Source organism: Diprion similis, chromosome 1, assembly GCF_021155765.1.
Source record: "Diprion similis isolate iyDipSimi1 chromosome 1, iyDipSimi1.1, whole genome shotgun sequence".
Lineage (NCBI taxonomy): Eukaryota > Metazoa > Arthropoda > Insecta > Hymenoptera > Diprionidae > Diprion > Diprion similis.
The window spans coordinates 6,842,713-6,860,597 of NC_060105.1; the positions used below are offsets into that span (position 1 = coordinate 6,842,713).

A 17,885-nucleotide genomic window follows, 5' to 3' on the forward strand; every position below is an offset into this window, starting at 1 on the left:
AAACGGGATCGTGAAAACAATCCGTAAAAAACGGCGTATAAAGTAAATTTCACAAGTTATTTTCGATTCAGTTCCTCCTTAATTCGGACTTTTCGTTTTTGCATATTTCCCGGAATTCTTTCGACTACCGGAAGTAATCAGATGCGGATCAATAGACAATTAGACGAATAAAGAAGATGAAGAAGAAAATTAACTCAACAATTGCGAGTGGTGGAATTCAGGGTGAGATTACTCCGTATATACATATATATATATATATATAGGTATACATATATACATGTATACATGGGAGGGATGAAAAAAGTGATGGGAACGTCATGAATAATTCAAATTCCGAATCCCCCACCGGCGAAACAAATGAAAAATAATGGAAACGAACCGGAAATACATTCGTTATTGCTTTCTTGGGAAGATCCTTGCCAAGCTCTTCGGTTCCCCCCCATCGAACGAAGGTTTCGCACAAGGACGAGGAGAAATCATTCCGGCATGCAGAGACCCTTCGCCAAGTATATACCTATATCGTACATACATATGTACATACATATATATATGTATACACCCACCCAGGGTTGAGCGAGGGAAAATCGAAAGATAATATTATACTTCGGAGTGAAAAACGAACCTCCGCGAATCCTCCTAGTTTATTCAACGGTATTGTCTGCTCTCCTTAGTCCGGGACGCTCTTACCCTACTCAAATACATCTACAGATTGATCAACACCTCCCAGATGATCCAGGGCGGCGAAATCTACACGCGTGAGCCTTCGGCTCGCCTTCATCCCCTTAGATCGAATCGTGCAACTCGGATCATCCGCGTCCTGTTTACCCTGCCGCATCGGTAAGGATCCATAGAATGCGACGGACACGTGTCGCGAGGTCAATCGAGCTTGACGAACGACTCGGATTCCTTGATATTGTAAAAATATAAATATAGGTCTCATCTTGTTCGTAAATGAATTCTTTAAAAATCTTCAAAATTAGACCTTCAATATCGATGGAGTATTTTGCATTCAGGCATTCGTTCACTATTCATCACTTACGATGATTTTACTAATTATGATTTTTTTCCTTCTATTGAGAAGCAATGTAATAAACATGACTTTTTTTGAAATTTGAAGCCCTAAAAGTTCTAAAAATCTAAAAAAAAATATCTAGACATTGTTTGAGGATCGCAGAAAAAAAAACTCTCTCAGCTTTCCTAACCGAAATTGATTGTTTAAATATTGTAAAACATGGGCAAAGTTGATGTAACGAAAAAATGGTGTTTTTTACGGAAAGAATTATGTTTTTTATTTTGTTTTTACACAATTTATATCGAGTAAAAAAACTATGCGAGACTATTCCTCAAACAACATAATCAAATAAAATACTTGTTCGAATACTGTCTGTTGAAAAAATTATTTCAAAGATTGAAAATGCCGAAAATGTCGTAAGAACTGATTGGGGTGATATTCACCCCAAGTGATAAATTAGATCGAGTCAAAGCCTTCGCTCGATCATTCCCAATCCTTCTCAAGCTGCGTCCGTACATTTTCCGGTTTCTTCGCGTCACAACCAAGAGAGCCCGAGCTTTCTTCTTCGACATCGAAACACCAACGACGTCGTATTTAACGGAGGACTAACGGCGCTCCGGAATAGCACGGCAGGAAAGGAAGGCAGTTGTAATAACTGATCTTCCTTTTTCTCCTGGATGACGGGACAGCATAACAGCGGCAGCATCAGGTGACGACGTCGAATGACGTCGAACGACGTCGGAGACGGGTTAGGCGTCCACCTCTGCAGGTCCCGATGTCGTTGCGGGCAGCATTTTAATCGACTATATACTATTCGTTTCCCTCGCTGCTTCCCTCAGGACGCCTCCCTCGGGCTTCGTTCTCCCGGGCTCCGATCGATCCCTGCAATTACATCAGCTTCCACGCAGGATGAGCGACCCGCTGCCCCTCGCTCGGCCATATCAGAAGCATCGGGGCGTAAAACCTCCCCAACGAATTTCACCCCCGAAACCTTTTACTCCGCCTTATACGTAGTAGAGCGCGCGATTCCCTGCAGGGTGGAATCCAGCCTGTCTGGAATACCTGCTGCGGCGGTCTTCGATACGCCCGGAAATCCGAACGGCGATTGGGCCCATCGTGATGCCCGGAAGGCCCAAAGCTTAAGAATACTCGGAACTCGAACCCTCGAAGGAAGAAGTGAAACCCGCGATTACGCCGACCATAAAACGATCGGTTTAATTCAGTGCCGGGTAGAAAATATTCGAGTCAGTAACAAACCGAAGCGTTTTTATGCTGATAAAGAAATCCGAAAATAAGCTCTACTGCGTCGAGAGAAGTTTCTACTTGTGGTTAAGATACAATATTTTTATTTTTCATTCGGTATGAAATACGTCATTCTGGATACAAAATGGTAACGAATTTCGTAACTGTAATCAGAAAGTCTAGTTCTTGTTACTATTTTCACTATAATCGTTACTTTTGCTATGTTTTTACGCGAATCTTGCAAGCACTTAGTGTTGATACGGCAAAAAATTTGTGTCTAAGCGTTAATCGTCGGAAGAAAAAAATCGAGATAACGAAACGATAAAATTTAATGTCGCAATTACCGTAACATGTAGTTTTCGCTATATGGACAATTATTGTACTTGCTAGTTACGCATGAGTTTCCAATTATCTAATTATATATCATACGATCCGATAATTATATAATATTTTACGGTCCTAACCACAAAAAATAAAACATTTTTCATCGTAGAATTCTGATTCCATCATCCCAGATTCTGATCTACGATTCGTTTCTTAAGATTATAACCATATTTTTTCAATATATTTTCTTTACCAAAAAACTTCAACGACATATTTTTCTCAACAATTCTATCCTGCACTCTTAAATTATCCAAAGTTCTGCTATTCTAATTATGAATACATTTTTTCGAGCTCAACATCGTTCTTCCAATGCACGTAATTAGCCTATTTCACTATCTCCCAAGTATACATTTGAACAGCAGAAAAACACCCCACAGATTACCGTCACCTATATATATATATATATACTAGCCAGGAATGGTTGAGGTGTTTCGTGTATGTATATCGGGAAGCACGTGCCGTTGATTTGATCAGAGATTGCAGGGTGTGTCGTCTTGTGTAGTTGCGGGTAGCCCGAAGCTCAGAAGCCGAGCAATGCGCTTATAGGGTGAAGGCACCCTCTCTCGGTCCCGATGATCATTGCGATAAAACCGTCGCGATCATCGCCGTTGTATGCGAAGGGGGGGGGGGGGGGGGGGGGTCGGTTCCACTTTTGACCCCGGCTGTACCCACACGCATGCACGTTACACACATTATATTACATCATTCACGAGCTGCAGTGAAGCTAGAACTATAGAACTAGGCTAAGCTGTAGCAGAATCGATTTAACGTTCACAGCCAGGACCAACCCACGCAGGGTGATGTATGTATAGTATATATATATATATATACATATATACACAGAGAGAGAGAGAGAGAGAGAGAGAGAGAGTTGCTGCTCGGACTTGGGGTCGAAGGAACCCGCTTAGGGCTGTTCACCGTCATCGTGCTTCACCGCATTAACGTCTTCAGCGAAAGAGCGTCGCCATGGAGTTTGTTGTCTGCGGGTGAACGAGACCGTAAATGAAGGCAAAAGCGAAGGGTTACTATGAGGAGTAATTATGAGATACAGTATACAGTAATTAAATAAAATGATTAATGACAAAAATTTGAGCATGATTGGATTGGACTTGAGATGTCGAAGTAAGAAGGTCTGATTTTCTCACTCAAACCAACAGCGGAAGTTGAATATATAGTATCTAATTTACATAGTGAAAAGATCGAGGGTAGAATAATTGATGAGTTTTTTCTTATACAACGCAGGGTTTATATATATATATATATATAAACAGTTGTTGTTCGAAATCAAGAGAATAAAAAATCGTAGAAATTTTCCATCGCGATTTGAATGGAAAATTAAATAATTGATCGATAATGCTTGCGTCTGTCGGTAGTTTAAATTATGATACTCGAAGAAAGAGTAAAAGTTATAAAAAATTTCTGCGTCACCAATAACCACGCTGAAAAACGATAAAAATTAAGCTCATCCAAGCCTCCTCCGAGCTCAGAAGGATCAAAGCTCTCTCCGTCCGCCCTTTTCGAAAGCTCAAGGGTCCAACCCGAGGCCTGTTCCTCCCCTTCGGTCCAGGGGGTGGAAGGGTAACCTCCTGGACGGTCGTGTCGCAGGGCAGGCAGGGTGCCAAATGAACCGGGAACAATGACTGCGGCTTGGCTGAGGGACAGGAGCTTATCGCACGATGGGTCGTCACTTGATGCGCGCGTCAAAGCTCTTCACAATGCTCTGACGGAGAGGCGCGACAAACGCCCGACGCCGATGAACCGTGTCACGGCGTTATATTCCACCTTGCCGGAAGATGGAGCGAAGCGATAGCGAGGCACACGGACACACGTGTCGGGCTTCGACCCCGTTTTTCATCCACCCCCACCCTCGGCGTAACGTGTTACAGGCTTTACTAGGTTTCGAGTCGGCGTTTTCAGGCCGTAAAATTTCCGGTTGTTTTTTATTTCTGGAAAAACCGGTATTTTTTACAATCAGATCGATGGGTCGCGCTGTTTCATGGCGATGGTTACAAGGATCGAAGTACTCGATGCATAGATTGATCGAGTACAAAAAGTGACCGAACAGGAGTCGATTGAATCGATAAAAATGAATCGAACGATCGATTGGTTTTGTAATGTAAGCTTTTTTTGAAATTATTTTCAACTTTATGAGGTTTGGTGACGTTTTTTAAACATTTGGTTAGTCATTTTTTTTGTTTCGACGAATTTTTGTTCAGCCAACTAAACATTCCTCTCATCGTTGTATTAATTTTCTCTATTTCTTATTCAACAAAACCTCAGAGCTGAAAAATTTTTCGAAGCGACTTGTTACACGGTTATAAAAAAATGTCCCAGCTGGTCTGTTAAAATTTTTCAGCTGATTAAACCATTTTTTAATGCATTAGTAAGTGGGAAAAAGTATAGATTTAATAAAATAAAAAATCACAGATTGAAAAATAATAAGAAATGAAATTACAAGTTAAATGTTGATACGACAATTTGAATATCAAAATTACAAAAACTTGTGACATTTTTATTAGTAGAAGTGTAAGAAATAACACAAATATAAAGTGGATCTCCTGGGACATTTTGTTTAGTCAGATTTTTCTAACAGTGTCTAAGTGTGCAGGCTTGAGGTGATCCATGTCTAGTTCCCTAGATCTGCGAATAATCCTTGGAATCGTATGCCAAAGATTGATCGATCGTAAACCCAGAATGTTGGATCGAAATGTCGGTCGTGCAGCCTGGCCAAGAAGCGTGGAGAAGCTTCTCGCAATAAGGGCTCGAATTTCGATTCGCGTCACGACGTCGCAGCGCCTGGGGGCGTCGCGACGCCGCGGTACTTATGTTAAGGCCTTTGTATCGAGCGTGTGGCAAAGGCTTAGCTCGGGTCGTAAGAAGCGTTGCGAAAAAAAAAGAAAAGGGGAAAAGAAAAAAACGAATAAAAAGAAGAAAAAGAAGAAGAAGAAGAAACGTCGCAGAGAAACGAGGCTTTTGGATATGAGCGCGTACCGCGAACCTGCTGCGGAGTTGAATAAAATATTCATGAATTTATAGGTTTTCCGCGAAAATATTCGCCGCAGATGGCGGCGCTGATCCAGATGAAGGTATAAATTCCAACGGGCGTATCGCGTATTTCATTTCAGCGTGCGAAATCGCAGACCGGATGTAAACCGCGTGGTACCTACATAAAATACTTTTCCTCCCTTCGGGCTGCAGGCTACAGGAAGCAGCGGTTTTGCAGGATCTTTTAATGCCGAATCGAGAATCAAGCCGTTGAATAAGGCACAAAGAGCTTCCGATGCATTAGCCGGGCTCATGTATTTTTAAATTGGTCACCAAGAGCGCGAGGCTTCGAGGATCGTATCTTCGAGTGGAAATCCGAGAGGCGGATATCAGTGCCGGGAATAGTCCCACCTCAAAGGAATCGAAGGTTATTTTGAATCTCATCCACCCTGATGCCGGCTCCAGCTTCCACCTTTCGACAATCTCGATCTTAGAGGGATCCGATCCCGTCTATCCATGGCGCGATCTGACGATCGGACCCGAGATAAAACCAGCGACGAATCTCGCGAGATTAGCTTGGAATTTAAAATCGAGGACAGTTATGAGCTCGATACGGAAAGGCAGAAGCGCTTTTCGTTCTGCGAGTTCCGCTCACATCGAAAGATATTTTTAGTTGTTGTTTTGAATATTCTCATTTATTGCTATTATTATGTGGGAAAAAATCTAGTTTTAAAACCTGACATTTTCTCACCTCTAGTAAATCATTCAAACCTAAATCGTTCAGCTTATTAACTTTATATTCGATTGAAATTCAATTCGAATTTAAGAGTAATTTAATGTACAAAATAGTGAATTTAAGCCAAATGTTTTTTCTCGCCGGAAAAAGTAAACTTGTTACCTCAAAAAATTATTTCTCATTCTCATGATGGGAAACTGATATTCTCAATTTTTTCCATTACCAAATTAAAAAGCCCCCGACAATTCCACGGCTTCCATGACTCCTTTTCAAATCCCTGATATTTTCAGGTTCTTTAGATTTTTCAGGTATGTCGTCACCCTGTTATCGTAATTCCGAAAGACACAGTTCTTGATATACAATAAAAATAATTTTTGTGGATGTTACTAAAAAATATAATAAGAGTAGTGTAATATTCTTTTTTATCACGGTCAGTTCGTGTAACCATTTCGATACCATATCAAGATTAAGTTGATGTGGAGACCTTGGTTGACTGGAAAAAAATATGTTAAGCTAAAAAAACGAAACACAAAGTTTAATATGAAAGAAGAAAATTTTCATACACACCGACATCAATTTTTTTATAGAATTTGGGGTATAATTTTATCAAGTAAAATTATTTTCAGTATATTACACATTCGGCTTTAGGTTTCAATGAATAATAACAATATACGCACAGTATTATAATTGCATAAGGAAAAGATCCCTCTCCCGGGCGTTCTGATTGTTTTTTGATATTATCATGTATCTCGTTTCTCCGGCCACTACACGGCTTTGAGAGGGTTGAACGAAGCCCAGGTTTGGGGTTAAAAATATGCCCACGGCTTCAAAAACGGGGGAATTTCATTTCGGCGGTTTTGGTTGTAACGTCGCTGCGCGAGTCGCGTCACGAGGCAGTTTTCGCGGGCCTCAGGCATCCCGCAATATATCGAAGTGAAAACACGCGTATTATCATATTCGACGTCGCGTCGGGGTGAAAGCACGCGATTAATATTTTGCTTTAAAGCCGTCGGTCACGGCGTCCAGAAAAGCGTCCACCCCGTCATTCGCCGGGCTTCAAACACGAAAGGTCAGAGGTCTTCAACAAATCTGCCACCCCATATACAAAGGGAGGCAGTTTCTGCAACCCGCAAGAATTCCGCATCGCCATTCAATGATTAACGATCCCTGTCGCCAGATGGACGCCATGCTGCAATAACGATGCGTTTGCCGGACACTGTTGGAAGGGGTGGAATAAAAAGTTGAAAAATAGAGAAAAAAAAAAGATAGAAAAACGGAAACTAGACACTCTGCCGTCAGCGCACTGTACGAGCACCGAGAGTTACGGACTGTTGTACGTATTTACAGCCAAAGATACTCACTGACTCTGAATCCTGGCAAACATATCGTGCAGTGCACACACGTTCGTGCATACATACCCACACGCGTATTGATCCGGAGAGAAAGAGCATCCAAATATTCTACCCGGAACCAGCGAGCCCCAAACGCGCCCGTCATAAACCGCAGTTTTGCATAAAAATCGAATTTTTTTTTACTTCCTGTGCTGGTTTTTCTCTTATTTTCATTTTCCCTCACTCTAACTATACCGAGCCATTCTTCGACGATATTCTACCGCAAATTCATAAACTTCGACGTTCAAACATTGCACAGTGAAATTTTGGTATATCTTACGCTGCGCGGGCGGGTAACAATAAAATTTTACCCTCTTTCTACCCGCTTCAATCCACCGTTGCCGAATTCACATGGCAATAACGGCGAGTCGCTCATGTTTCATTATTATAAACTGCTTGTGAGATTTTTAACGATGTCGAGCTTTTCTGTCAAAATTCAAACGTCCAGGTTTCAAACTGTTTCCAACGTTATAAGTTACGAGCAAAAATCGTTCCGATCGGCTTTTCAATCGCAGTTCTTACACTTTCGATTGATGATTTTTTTCATCGATTTTTATTCCATCTTCCTTTTTTCTTTTTCTTTTTTTTTTTTTTCTTTATCTTGTACACATTCCCCGAAAACTCCAACTCGTTGAGGGGTTTTACAGAAAGCTTAGCGTGTCTCGGGCAGTATTTAATCAGAGAAAGATCTCCGCGTCCATGAAGTGTAGCTGTTGGGCACGTATCAGCGTAGGTTGGTGAATTTTTTGTGAAAATACACGAGCAGCATGGGTAACCGAGCGGACAGAGATATACCTCTGAATCTCTTCAATCTCTCATCTCACGAGCCGGACCACGTCCCCGTAGGAAATCCATTCGAAAGATATACCGCGAAACGTACCTGGAATAAAACGCTAAAATTTTCTTTTCCCCTGGCGTTATGTGTTCTCTTGCACTGTAATTTTCTTTTAGCCTTTTTTCTTGTCTTTTCTTTTTTTGTCTATTCCCTTTTTCGCCAGTTTTTGTCCCGCTTTTACACGTATAATAAGCATGCATAATGTCCGGTTTGCTGCTGTTAAGCCATTCGGGTACGGCGGACTTACGTCTGAATTTTCACCGTGTATTAGGGTACAGTATTACCAACGATTAATGGCTCCGCGTGTATAACGTTGGCATTATTTTTCACGCAAGGAATAAATTACACCGACTTTTGAACATCGCGGGCTGGCTCTGCACAAATTCGTGAACTTTAATGCTCAAGCACAACGCGAAGAGTGTTTTTTAAACTGTGAATTTTTTCAGTTTACGGTATCTATAAACGCGTTTCTTTGACAATATTGTTCAACGAACGAAAGATGTACGTTTCGTTGCAGGGATAATTGGAGTGTAAAATATTTTAATGAAGGATTATTTGTTGTATAATAAAATGTATAAATGAAGTGAGTGAGTACTTGATTGAGTCGGGTAAAGTTTACCCAAAGCAAGTTGAAACAAATTATTATTCAAAGAATCGTACACAGTTGTAATAAAGAATTTTTTTCCTCAGCCGGCTCCCCTTTGATCTCACTTTTATTTGAGGAGAGAAAGATTAAAAAAAAAAAAAAAAAAGAAGAAAGATGGTTGTATAATAATTCGCCGGTAGAAGATGAAATGAGGTGAAATTTTGCACTCCGAATCAATTTGGCGAGTCTTGGTACACAAGCGAAAGGGGAAATTGATAACTGAAATATGCAAAAGCCTCGGCTGCCCTCCGTGTCAAGGCTCACGAGGGTTGGCACCGAAATAAACCCCACCGTTTACCCCGGCGGGATTTCGAAGGTGGCTGCCCGTTGCTGAAGAAACGGCCGGCGTTACGTCGCTGTCACAACCCAGAGACGGTCTCCGAGTGACAAGGGTGCATGCGAAAATGAATAAGATGAATAAATAACCGAATGATGCATGGTATAAGGGCGTGAGCGAAGTAAAATAGCTTCGCTCGAGTTTACGGTCCGAGTATAAAAACCGGCGACAGATGAGGGTCGAGTTGATTTCAGCGTCAAACGTACAAAGAGTCGAGAAGAATCGTAGGTGCGGAGGAAACGGATAAGGAAAAATAAAAGATTGCGAATTGTCGCGAGAAGGAGGGAAAAAATTTAGGAGGGTAGAAAAAAGTTGCAGGCGCATTGATTTTTGCCCGAGGAAAAATTACCCTTGTCAAGGATGTTTGCCCCCCGCCTGCAGCCCCTCGTCATCTTCGTTAGCGAAAAACTTCCTGCCACCTGAGGGTGCCTTCGACATTTGATTATTTCCGAAAATGTTAGCGCCGAAGATTTTCGCCCCGAAATGCAGATTGATGAGTTTCTTGCAAATTTTTTTTTCTCCCAGATTCTTTTCCGTTTAGCCCCGTTGAGGTGTTTTTTTTTTTTTTTTTTCTTTCCATCGGTCCGAAAAAGTTTCCTCCTTCGAGTTATATCGAGTTCTAGGGGCGAGGCGAGGCGAGCCTCCGTTGAGTAATAACAAAAAGAATTCTGCTACGAGATTAGTCGATCTGTCGGACAAAGGCAGGTTCGCCCAGAATAGGACTGGAATAACTCATAAATCCTTGACGTCAGGCTCTTTCGGAGACGTGAGAAAAATCGGGGGTGCGGTGGGGAAAAGCGGGAAACTTGAGCTGCTGGAAGAGAATTAAGGGGACAGAAAAAGGGTAACGGAATTGTCTCGTATTTTTGTTCCACCCTTTGATAAACGACGAGACGAAATAAACCTCTCAAAATAGAAATAATGATCCTGCTGAAGCGACGCCGGAACCCCCCCACCCCACCCCCTACACACACACACACGCACATCACGCGTATATATATATATGTTTATACAGCTACAGGTCATCGCTACTTTGGGGAAACTGATGTGAGAATATATTTTTTTCTTCATCGCCACGTCTAAGTTTTCGCTATTCCTTATTGTAGGTATAATGTGATCTTTACCATTAATAGGTAAACAAAAACAACCCCTGTTTTTTGTTAGAAAGAATACCTACCTCAAAACGTCTAAGATGTATGAAAAAAAACAAACATTATCTGACGTATAAACGTAAGAAGCGGGTAATCTCGATACAACAAAGCAATTAAGCTTTAGCCGGGGTGAAAAATTGTTCGGCGTTTATTACACATATATATATATATCCGATAATGTCGTATATCGGAGATATTGATCTGCAAGGTTATGCCCGAGGGGTTGACCCGATATTGCGGTCCGATAAATACCTTCGGTTTATGGATGTAAGCCGGTTAGTTCGCGTTCCTCATACGGTCCTCGGGGGTCCCGAGTCACGTGGTTGCTTCTTAGTGAGATTCGAGTATTATGGGGGGCAATTAAACAGTCATGGACGCACGTCAAAGCCTATGTGACGAGTAATTAAGCCAAGAATCTCGACGATTCGTTATGAGATATATTCACCTGTCACTGTTATAATATCTGGAGATTTTTTCTTTCGCAATTTATTCTTTTCATTCTTCCGTTGGACCTTAAGCAAGAATAATCCACTTTTTATTTATGGTATAGGTCGAAAAAGGGCGTGGAGGTGATATATGAAGGGGGGATGTTTAGGGACAGTAAAACCGCGAAAATGGCCCCTGGAGAAATACAGGCATTTCAACGGGGTGTTTCTGTTATTGGACGGTGTGTTTCATATTCGTGAATTACAGCAGCCACCACAGCCCCTAATTCAAAGGGGTCGAAGGGCTTCGCAGAGCTCCTGGTTCCGCTTCACTTTCTTCATTCGAAATCCTTCATCCCCTTCGTTCGCCGAACAACGCACGCAGTTTTCGATGTGCTGCAGCAGGAGAAGCACCGCGGGCGAGGAAAGCTTTCAACAGAGCTGCGGGTTCGAACAGCCCGCGAAACAAAGAGAGAGGGAGAGAAGGGTGTTTTATTCCGATGCAAAACCCCCATTACGCATGTATAAATAAATATCCAGAACCGTCGAGGGGGTAAAATATGCGAAGAATCTGAATCAAGGGGGGGGGGGGGGGGTTTCCTCCACCCCTACGGCGTATTAAATTCGGGAGATTGGAAGCTTCGCTTTTCTGTCAGCTCGGGTGGCAAAACGCGAACAAAAATGAGGATGAAACATTTTTTTTTAATCCGCGTAAATAAGAAGAAAAAAAAAAAAAAAAAAAAAATCAAACGAGCAAACAGACCAAAAAAAAAAATAAATAAAAAATAACATAGCAAGACACGCGAAAAGTGGGAAGAAATTCTACTTCGAAACGGGGGGGAAATACGAAGGGTGTCGAATCGGCGCGCGCTACTCGAAGGACCGCGTGTCGCCCCTTCGGGCAAACCGTTCGTCTTGATTTATATTACGGGCCAATTTCCTGGATGGTTCTTTCTTCCCCCTGGCTCGCCTCGCTCCTTCTCTCACTCCCGCGGTTCTTCTCATCCCCCGATCTCTCTTTTGCACTCGCGTTCTCGGCGTACTTTGGCAAACCACCGTTGCACACTCGCCGATGTATAACTGTATATACGTGTCACGGCGAAACCAGGAGCTGCAGGGGTGAAAGGGAGAGGGAGAAGAGGGAGAGGGAGGGGGTTGGGGGACCAAATGCATTATCACATATCACGCGCTTATCGCTTACGTGTAGACGAGGAGATTTCACTTACGCTGTTTCCTTCCTCCTCGACATTCCCTTTTGGCGAGAATTCTTCACCGACTATTTTTGGTAGAAATTTATTATATTATATAACAGTGAAACCTGAAGTACATTTAGAAAAGTTTCTCGATGTGGCCACTTTCTAATGACCGCCATTGTCTAACGAAAAATATGATCCCACGTAAGAAATAAATCTTTTCTTTTCATTTGGTGTATTTATGTTACAGGTTTCTTTTTTAGGGGGGTTGCACTGAAGCCGGGAAAAGTGTCAGTCAAATCTTTTGACGGAAATGTAATTTTAACTATTATCTAGGATTAAACGAGTTTCGTAAAATAATTATTTCTACAAGCTGAGAGTTTGGTTGATTGTAGGATCGCAGAAAATTCCTGTCGATTTTGATCCGGATGAAAACAAAAATCCGAGTTCTTCGAAAATCAATTTTTGCAATTTAACGATTTACTACCAAACTATTGAACAAAACTTCGTCCACAATTGAAAAATCACTTTGATCAAAAAAGTTCAGTGTTTCACTGACACGTCTCCTTAACTTGTGTATCTTTTTTTGCATCTATTCGCAGCTTGGCCGCTGGATCGAGAAATTTTTCTCCTACTCGGTCTTCCTTTCGCCAATCGAAGAACAAACCGATGCTAATAAAATCCGAGTCGAGCCTGCCGTGACACGAACCTTGGGTCTTACGGCCCAAGTCCGGTCTGGCCGATGGCGATAAGCCGGTATCTGTCTCAGAGGCAGCTGATAGAGGCGAACAAGCGTTGACGACGGGTATAACCAAAGGGGTGGAGTATACGAGAATTAGGGGTGTTGAGGTATTGTTTGTTGGTCCCGCGTTCTCCGAGCGGAATGAGTTGTGCTTGCGATTTGGATAAGGCGGAGCGATTCTAGCTGCCATGTTAGTCGAAACGACGGAGAATCGCTTCGTGCGTTATTTAAATTCGCACCCTCCGCGATTCTATTCGCGAGCATTTCGCGCCGCTATTTATTGATCGTTATTAACTCGCCGATAATCGAATCTCCCGCCCGCGGTTGTTATTGCGAAAACAGAACAGCCTTGTTTCCGAATTCTGTCCCCCATACGCTTCGTGTTAACAGAGACGATTCGCCCTCGGGAAACCTTCGGGTGCCCGTCGAAATTATGCCGCTGATATTCTGCCTCGACTGAATATCCGCCACTTGAATCCCGGATTTCAGCCACTTAGCATGCGGCGCAGAGCTAATATCATTCACTCTTAACCACCCGGAAGTGTCAATAGGCATAAACGCACTCAATTTTCAAAGAAAAGATCTGGAATTCGTGACACGAGGTCCTAAAAAATTATCTGTAACTTTGAAAAGAGAGGGGGAAATATTGGGTAACGATTCTCGTATCGAAGATCGATTGATTAGAGATTATTTACCACGTTTTAAAGATTAAATTATATCACGTTTTTCGATTAATCCTAATTGGTTACATCTCAGTAGAAGTGTTTTCACACTGGGTGAAATTCACCTGAGATACAAAAAAGGTGATATTCTGCTTTGGTAATTGTAAAAATATGAAGAAAAAAAAATCCAGGTATCATTTGAGGATTGCAGAAAAGCTCTCTCAATTTTCGCAGTCAGAATTGATTTTTTAAATATTGTGAAACATCGCAAGAAGTTTAGATACCAAAGAACTCTACGATGGGTTTAAAAAATGTTTGAGGTGACATTCACCCCAAGTGACGAATTAGGATTAGAAAATCTCGACTCATTTTATACATTCTTCAGAAGATTTCTTGCGAAAATAGTAACTTTTCCTTATTTAAGAAGAAATGTCCGAATTTCGAACCTCCAAAACTGGACGTTACACGATACGATAAACAAGCGCTAGATTCGTGGATCCTGAACTTGCAGGATAAACGTAATCCGAGATTTTCAGCAGGCTGAAGTCGAGTTCGGCTGCGTACTGGCGCGTAAATTTGCGAGAGTGAAGTTACACATTCGTACATCCGCGAGTTCAACCAAATGAGGATAACAAGCACGGGTCCAAACAAACATGCCTGATTGTGTGTACCTACCCAGCCTCATGCCAGGGCAGCGATGAAACTGCGACTCCGAGTGCAGCAGCCTGCATTGCAGTGCAGCTTATATCGAACGAAACTGCGTACGATATGCATGGCTTATCGTGTTCAGCGCCATTTTTTATTCAGTAATTCTTTCAGCATTTTCAGCATCTTAATCAACACAGTGGCGAACGAAACTAGCCGTCAAGAATCTCGGAAACCCGAAGCTGCGGAAGCTTTCGCGAAATGCTGAATGGGTAAATCATCGAATAGACGGTTTTGCATTTCCGCCAGCGATTGTGCTAATCTGCGTCTACGTTCTGCAGAGTCTCCAGTTATTCGCAAGCAGCTCAAGCGACGAAATGTGGACAGTTATACGGACGTGAGTTTGGTTGTACGAATCTGATTGTCTCGTTTCCCGGATTTTGAGTGCATTTTTTGTACACTTCGTCACGGTTTCCTTTTAACGATTGTCTTTTTTGCCACGTCTATCAACCCCCAAATCGTGCTCAACCAGGAGGGGAACTTCGTTAAACTATTCCAATTGACTTTTCATCGATATACCATTCAGGGAAATCCCTGGATGCCAGATACAACGCACAGTAGTAATGCCTGGATTGGGTCAGACAAGGATCGCGGGGTCGCTGATAAATCATCGTGAGCTGAGCGTGAGTTCAAGGCTTCGATACCTACTTGATAGAGACTCTATATGTATACCTGAGGAGCTATTTTGCTCTCGTTTCTTTTGTTAAAAGAGATTTAGTCTCCTATTTTTTTCACTTCGATTTTTATTTTTACAATCGCTTAAGCGTTTCCATGGAAGTGAATCGTTGAGCTGTCTTTGCAATGTTCTTCCGCCTGAAAAAGGTAAAAAGGACCAGCCACTAAGGAAGGGTGACTTATTTAAACGCCAGTGAAGACTCGAGAGCTTTGTTTTTTCTCGCTTTTTGTAAAACGAATGCGAACGAGGCAGCTGTAGAATGTAAATTCCAGCGAAATACATCCCGAGGTCTTTAATGAGCGAATAAAAAATGCAATTAAACTCGTACCGAAGATCCGGATTTTGTAGAATATTTTCACGACTTATATTCGACTGAAAACTGTGCTTTACGTTTCGTTCGTCGACTCATTGTCGGATGACTTTCTTTACTTATTGGTGTTTTACTTGACGACAAGATTTTTCCATCATCTTATTCACCTTTGAAATTAAGCTTTATACCGATTTAATCGTAATTATGCTAATTATTGAGAAGCTTCCGGAGATAACGAGCGGGAAAAATTTCCTGCAGGAAATTTTTAATCCTGCTTATTATATTTAGAAATGCGTTCCAGATGAGTTTTTGAGAATAAACCCTCCGGGGATCAATTCGTGTTATACCCAACGCGCTGCAGCATCTGTTGAAAAAGTAATCAAAGCAAATCGGCCGACCTGTCGTTGTAAATTTCCTTCCTACTTCGTCACGAAACAATTTATGACATGCAGAGGAAAAGCAGAGAGCTTCCAGTATTTACCTGCGCTGGTTCATACGTGTAGAATTTGAAGAAGAAGTCAATTTGTCGATCAATGTTGGCAGAAATTAGTGATGAGTTTATCCGTTTCAATTTCAAGTTTCGCAATCAGACAATGAGTCAGTGAACAGATCAGTAATCAATGACGTTATTTTTTTGTTACAGATCCGAAGAGACCTAATGTCAAAATCCCCAACTTCTGATTCCCCTGCAAAGTGAGTAATAATTATATCACAGTCGTTATAAAAAAATTGTTAACCCCGAGAGGTCAGTGAATATAGAATTTTTCAAGCCTGCAAGCACGCTTTGAAAGCTTCTTTGAGTAAGTCGCGAAATTTCCAAGAGGTGAAAAACGGCTTTGCAAAAAATTTCGAGAAGATGTATGAAGTCCCAGATTCATTCGGATTTACATCCGACTGAAAGATGGATTAGTCGGCAGAGTGGACAAGGATGTTTTCCTCGAGGAAAGGGTCAAGGGACTGCAGGAAGCTCCCGAAAATGGACAGGACAGTTATCCCGACAGGATATTTCGGGCCGCGTAAGACCGGAACGGAACGGGACGAAAGGAAATTTCTGAAGCGAGTCTGCAGGAGCTGAGCGATCGTAATGAGACCGAAAACCCTGAGCTTGATATTACGCGGGACAATGCTCAGGGTTGGCTTGAAGCGGATCGACCAGAGAGAAAAAAAGAGAGAGAGAGAGAGAGAGAGAAATATGCGCCCTTCAGTCACCCTTTTTCACCCTCCGTACTTCCTTTCTTGACACTCGACCCCGCGGTTGTTGACCGCAAATTCATACCCCTGCAGCATGTTTATACCTACACGCTACCTTTCACCTTACACGCCCCTCGCACACACGTCAAGAAAGATCTTGCGCGCGATGGCCTTTCCACTGCCCCGATGCATCATCAGATTTATAGCGAACGGTGAAAGCTTCACGAGTCATTTTCGTGCTCTTTCAACTTTAGGGGTTCAGAGCTTGCAGCGCTGAAAACGGAATACTGCGAGTAAATAGAGAAATGAATATTTTTTTATGCATGCAGGGGGAAGGCATTCCTTGAATTCATCAATTATGGCCGTCGTACGTGGATTCAAAGCAATGTTAATTGATTCGAGAAAAGAGTAATCATGACAATACTTCAGGTTGAAAAAAATTATCTTATTTTATCGTGATATTTGCTCGCCATATTTTTTAAATTCAACCATTTTTTCCCCCCGATTATTATTTACAGAAGAATTACAAAAAAAAATTTCACAGTGGTAATGAAAATAGTTGAAGATAAGTAGGGTACTACGATAATTCGTGATTTGCTATGATCTCAGAATTGCAGAGAAAATAAATATGAGTTTAAGTTTTTTATGAAAATCACTGTTGTTATGATGAATTATAGATTTCGATCCTGCATGCAATCGTATAATTGGGGTACGACTATATACTTTTTGCAATAGAAATCCATCTCGATTGACAATCTACTTGAAAAAAAAATTCTGTTCACACAAAATTGAAAAAGAATTCATCCGTCAAACCTCGAACGTGCGAAAATCTTTTTCAACTTTGACGTGTATAAGTTTATTTCCAGAAAATCGCAACTAAACACTGTCAAATGATCAAGCAATTCTATTTTCATGTGCTTTGATCACGGCGCGTTCTTTGCAAGCTGACAACTGGATTCAAGCCATTTCGGTGTAGCAGAGAAATAAAAAGGAAAAGAAAAAAGGAGAAAAAAAAACAAGAATACGGTGATTCTGAAACTCTGATTACAGAAAGATAGTGGGGCGTCAGATTTCCTTCGGACACGCGAGCCGCTCTGCCACGTTATATTTTTTCGGCATATACATATATGTAAGTATATACATATATTTCGCAACAGCGCACTGCACGCACGCAATTTTGCGCGGGTCGAGGATCGATGCGAGGCTCTTTACTCCTCGAACACGACGATCGGTTTTGCACACTTCAAGGGATGATTCACTGA

The 17,885-nt window shown here is 41.8% G+C and overlaps 1 protein-coding gene across 6 annotated transcripts in view; it reads left to right on the plus strand.

Annotated features, from left to right (window-relative positions):
- LOC124404876 (chondroitin sulfate N-acetylgalactosaminyltransferase 1) overlaps positions 1-17,885 on the plus strand; it is a 76,134-nt gene that overhangs the window by 28,140 nt on the left and 30,109 nt on the right. For 4 of the 6 annotated variants that reach the window (XM_046879360.1, XM_046879369.1, XM_046879351.1 and 1 more), the window contains one exon: positions 16,076-16,125. In XM_046879360.1, coding sequence (XP_046735316.1) covers positions 16,091-16,125 — 35 coding nt within the window. In that variant the 5' untranslated portion in view covers positions 16,076-16,090. Of the gene's footprint in view, positions 1-10,388; positions 10,413-15,030; positions 15,070-16,075; positions 16,126-17,885 lie in introns of those variants that run through there. The other 2 variants (XM_046879393.1, XM_046879385.1) reach the window with 2 other exon arrangements.